We start from the raw sequence: 5827 nt of genomic DNA on the forward strand, positions 1-5827 counted from the left end.
ATGAGCTTGGAGCAAACTGGGTAATTTAGTTTTGGCCAAAAAGTTTTTACTTTGTGGGAGATTTTAGAAGTGTTAAGTTATAGCTTTGTTGTTGTAAAATCAGATTCTGAAACTGTACATCTGTTGTTCATATCAGAAAAATCAATTTAAAGCTGTAATTTGTTATCCTCTATGCAATGCCATTGTGTTTTTTTTAATCATTAATTTGTTCTCCTCTTTGTGCGAGACTAGTTGACTAATTTTAATGATTTTTGTAAAAATTGACATAATACTTTGTAAATATTTTTTCAGATTTAAAGAAGTTCTAAATATCTTGGTTGAGGACATTACAATCTAATTATAATGCATCACTCTGTTTATCATTTCATTTGTTATTACTCTATTTCTAGATAAATATTGTACCTATCACAATCTCTCTATAACCTGTGATTTCTTATAGTTTCAGAACCCTCTCTCTGTATAACTTCATCCAAAAAAACATCTGACTTGAGAATGGACGTTGGCAACGGTCTCAAAGTTACCAACGTGCAAGGACCCTATCAACCAAACCTCTCAGCCTGACTAATGTCAAACCTCATCAACATGAAGGGTGCAATCTCTTGAAAATCATAACCATTGCCGTGGTGCTCTCGTGTCCTAAGCTTATACTTCAAGAAACCTTTTTCAATCCACAAAGAACAGAAACTGAAACTAATCGTAGACAAAACCAATTGAAGGCATATGAACCAACACCAACTTCATCGACAAACTCAGAATAATTGGATCTATAGCCTCGCCCTTCTGTGAACATTGTTCACAATATCAGGACCTTTCTATAGTCCATAATTTACCACATAACATTTCAAGGCAATCAAAGTTCTAATAATACTGTTCAACACTATCCTTCACCACAAACTAACCATATCATAACTAAAACAAGAACATTTAAATGCTGATAACCATATATATCACAAAATCTTCATGATTTATTTCAAGTTTACAGACGAATGAACAGAACGAACTATACGGATGATGACCAAAGATATCTTGCATGATTAGCTAAGCTTCTTTGTGCCCCAATGGCCTCCTTATACTACTGCTTGAATTAAATAACTTAAAAGCCATGAAACTGAATATAGAGCTGCCACTGCACCACAAACAAAAAAGAAATCTAATGTAAGAACACGTGAAATACTGTTTTTGTGACATCACACTTCAAAGAATGCTCTTGCTTATAAACCAAGATTTATTCTACCCAAGACCGATTACTGCAGCTGACGAGGAGCAGATAGCAAGTCGATTAAGCTTTAAATTAAACAAAAGCAGCTCAGAGTAAATTAGGAAAAAAACAGCTTAAAGAATTGAATAGCTTGAAATACTTACAATGAAATTAGCTAGATAAAGAAGGATGATACCCTGGACAAGTATGGGAGCACTTTTGTGCTTCCAACTTCACCTAGTTAGATACCCCTCGAGAAGCTGAACGAGTCAATAGCTCCCAAAGACTAAAACACGTAACAAAATTCTTTAGAAAAGAAGTTCTCTCCATAACTTCTAATTCCACTCTTGGGTTGACATATGTTGGATTACCAACTATTTTACTCCAAAGAACTTGAACACCGCATTGGATGTAACAAAAGCTGTTGCCGTCGATGGTGGAGGAGTTGTTGCCTTCGATGGTAGAGGAGATGATGTCTCAGATGTTACGAGAGTTGTCGACTCTATCTCCTCCTTGGCTGCCAAAAGAAAAAACATGAAATTATTCGAGTCTATATTGCTCTTAAATTAAAGAATGCCTAGCTTGCACCTATAAATGCTACATTTGGCTAAGTAAAGTTGTTATCAAATCCGGCTGGATCCAAATTTGATGAACCATCCTGATTTTGCAATTAGTAAAGAAATTGTACCATTTTTTATTAAATTCCGGATTTCTGAGTTATTTTGGCCTGGCCTCCTGAACAAATCAAATTTTCTGAATCTGGTAACTATGCTAAATAATCTCCATCGCTCAAGTAGTATTTAAGCATTAGCCAGGCTGAAATCGAACAGTTTCAGATAAATTATATGCTCTACAATAAAAATGGGCAATCCAAAACCTAAAGAAACTTGAAAGTTCATCTTGATAAGACATTGTCAAAAATGGGATACTCTATTTTACACTATATTTGTAATTATAGGACATATATCTAGATATACACCTTTCTTCTCAAAAGTTTCCTTTTTCTCAAAACTTCTCTTAGAGTATTCTTGAACTTGAAGGCGAGTAATGCACTAGGCCGCTCAAGGAATTAACACTGCACTAGATTCCTGAAAGGAGAGAATCACTTAGTAAAACAATGAAATGATAATCACTTAGTACTAGTCTCTCAAAATGAGAGAACCATCAAGTACTAAACTGTGGAAAGCAGAGGCTTAGCATAGGAGTGCCGAAAGGATAGCAGTACTCAGTAATACTTAGAAATGCTTAGTAGTTAGTACTAAACCACTGCGAGGAGAGCATTGCTTAGTATTCAACCAGTGATATGAGAGCACAGCTTAGTGTTCAGTTGTGAATTGAGAGCAATGGTGTAAAAGAAGAAATAAGAGCACTTCTAGGCATTAGACTATAGAAAGGATAGCACCACTTAATATATCAGTGAAAGGAAGGCATCCCTTGGTAGCAGACCGCTGAAGAAGAGCATACAATTCAGCCCTATTGATTGATTACTGCTACTCGAAGGATTGATTGATCTTATCCATAGAATAAGATTTATTGATCAGTTTCCTTGTATATATTTATTCTTTGTAAGATTACGAATAAAAAAATTATTTCCTTAGAGAAGCTTCTTATAAGAGGACTGGCTAAATATGGCATATGTTTCCCTCTTTTGAAAATGGCTTGAGTTCAAACCCCTTAAAGAACATGTTAAATAGAAAAAGCTTAACACTAATTACCTCTTGTTGAAGTTAAGGGACAGAATTAAAAATAGCAAAATAGCATGAGAATATACAGTTGAATTCAGAAATCTTCATACAATCAATCAATCATAGATTGTAGAAACACAATCTAATAAGTTTAATCTTACAGAATAGACCAATCCCCTCCTCACAAAGATCAAGAAAGCATAAAATTACAAATAGAAGAATTCCATGAATTCTAATCCTTTTAAAGAACATGTTGATGGAAAAAGAATTTACGACAATTTAAATTACCTCCTCTCAAAATTGAAATGACTCAAAATTACATGAGTTCAAATACCCCAAATGAATGTTATAAATTACGTGGGTTCAAATCCCTTACAAGACCTTCAACGTATAAATGCAAAGCCAACTCCCCCCTCCTATAGTCAAAGACGATGCAAAATTAAAAATAACAAATCGCATGAGTTGAAATGATAAATCCATTACATCACATCTTGAATAGAAAAAGAATAGAGCTGATTGCCTCTCCATTTTAAGGTGCAAAGTTACAGGTGACATGGTGCAAAGTTACAGATAACATGAGTCCAGTTCCCTTATAGATTATGTTAAAAAAAAACTTAAAAAGTTACAGAAAGCACAATACTACCCAAGTTCAAATTCATTGTAGGATATATTAAATATATAAAGGGTAAAGCCGAGACATTAAAGAAGGGACATTATTCCAAATATCCCAGGCATGTTTAACCAATGTAGCAACTTTAAGGAATGACTCCCTATTACCTGTGATTCAATGGGACTTGGAATAAACTTGGGCACGATTCCTGAGGCAGCAATAAACTGGAAATATATTACAAGCTTTTGAATTGACAGGGAAAAACATAGGAAATTAAGAAATGCTAAAAAAATCATACAATTAGAGAAAATAATTGCAGGCAAGTTATAAGTCACAAGCATTTCAAAAACTTGTGGTTTATTTGAAAATAAGTCCTGCAATTTTTTAAATTTTTTTGAAGTTTTCTGATTAATTGAAAAACTACCTTTTGATTCACCAAGTCAATCCCATGAAAGATTTTTGCCACTATATGTTGAATGTTCCTTTAGTTTCCTGCAACCTAGCGCTGCATTTTACAGTCCCATTGAGCTAATTGGACGTTAACATATTTTTTTTATTTCTTTCTTTCTGGAAGTAGATGTACTGGAAATGTATGGTTTGCTTATAGGATACATCACGAGTTAAATGGTAAATAAGTCTCTGGCTTCATGGACACAACCAACTGGAAACGTATGGTTTACTTAAAGGCCTTGTTAAGAGTTCAAACATAAAAGCAAAATTGGTGTATGACTTCATGGTGGTGACCTTAGCACAATCTATTTTCTAAAGATTCTAGAGGTTTTATACAAAAAGTTGGCAAAAAGTCACGTATTGTCTTTTTCAGAAAACTTTCAAGTCTTCTTTTACAAATGAATTTCCGATGAGGAAACAAATGAATTTCCGATGAGGAAACAAATGAATTTCCGATGAGGAAACAAATGAAAAATATAGCCAATTGACAAACATTGGCTACTAAAAATTGTGCCTAGTATCAAGTGAAAAACACATACAGTTGGGCAAGGCCCGTGTGACCTTCATTCACTGTTGCAATTGTCCTCATAATATCCAGTTTTCACAATTTTCACAATTCGTGATTCATTGGATTCAAATGGCATGCTTCCCGAAAAATGGTGTTTAATATGAAATATTATTTGGAATCACATTTCATAATCCATTATCAAAATTAAAAAAAAATTTAAAAATTCGATGTGATGATGATGTCAAATGGAATTTCCATGTTATCATGTAAATTAAAAAATTAATAAATAAATATTATTCCAAACCAAAGATAAATACATACAAAGCCAAATCTTCACAGAAAGCTCAAATCCAAAATACAAAACCAAATCTGTACAGAAAGCTCAAACCCAAAATAACTAATGCAGAATCAAATCTGCATAGAAAGCTCAAACAGAAAATAAATACACTTACTTAAAACATTGAGACAGAAAAATTACAACACAATTGTATCCAAATATATTTATCCAAACAATTTTTTTAAAGAAAATCTGCACAAAATGTTCAAACCTTACCTGCAACTTGGGCATATTGGTTCACACGATCCACAAATTCCGGCACATCTAGATTATAATGTTCTGTTTTCAGCTCCGTATCCTCCGACCACCACTGATACAGTCCATGAGAGAACCTAAACTCCTTTCGCCCACCATCATTAATGAACAGATTTGCAGAGGGCAAAAGATGGTGGGGCTCAGGACTTTTCCCCAGCGATCTCATAATCCAATACACGATCGAGCTGTGTGCAGAGTTGGTCAACCTAGCCCTAAAATAATGCAAATAATTACTCGACACGGGGTCAAATACATTGACATACAGATTAGGGCACCATTTCTGAAGCGCCAAGAATGCCGCCCGAGTCTCCGCAGCGCTCTGTGTTAAACACCCGGCTGCCATTGCCCTTATTCTGTGAATAAAAATGCCCAATTTTTGATCTCGCACGGAAATGAGAGAAAAAAACGGCGGATTGAACAAATGGGTATCTAAAAAAATTGATTCTTCTTCCGCCATTATCCGCGAAACTTTGAGTGCCACCGCAGCTCCGAGCGAATGGCCAGCCAAGCAGACATTCTGCGCGCCGCAACGCTTCACCATTTCTCTAGTCACGCGCAGAGCCTCCTCCACACGGGAGACTTTCTGTATCTGCTGTAAAATTAAATTCAAGTCATCTCTGAGGTCTGAGATTATACTGGCTGCCGACAGTATTGTCCCTCTCAGCGCTATAACGGCAGAGGGGCAATTTTCTGGGCGGAAGAGCCGAAATTCCTTCAGAGCAGAGAATGAATCGTACATAAAAACTGCGCCGAAAATGGAGCCATCAGAGGGACTGTAGAGGAG

At 35.4% G+C, this 5827-nt stretch overlaps 1 protein-coding gene across 1 annotated transcript in view; it reads right to left on the bottom strand.

Moving 5' to 3' along the window:
• Positions 1-721: 721 nt before the first annotated feature.
• LOC131077152 (GDSL esterase/lipase At4g10955) overlaps positions 722-5827 on the bottom strand; it is a 5485-nt gene continuing 379 nt past the window's right edge. Inside the window, exons 1-3 of the mRNA XM_058014584.2 lie at positions 5005-5827; positions 1363-1715; positions 722-1126 (exon numbers count right to left, since the gene is read on the bottom strand). The exon at positions 5005-5827 is cut by the window's right edge and continues 379 nt beyond it. Coding sequence (XP_057870567.2) covers positions 1573-1715; positions 5005-5827 — 966 coding nt within the window. The 3' untranslated portion in view covers positions 722-1126; positions 1363-1572. The remainder of the gene's footprint in view (positions 1127-1362; positions 1716-5004) is intronic.

Source organism: Cryptomeria japonica, chromosome 9 (assembly GCF_030272615.1).
Source record: "Cryptomeria japonica chromosome 9, Sugi_1.0, whole genome shotgun sequence".
Lineage (NCBI taxonomy): Eukaryota > Viridiplantae > Streptophyta > Pinopsida > Cupressales > Cupressaceae > Cryptomeria > Cryptomeria japonica.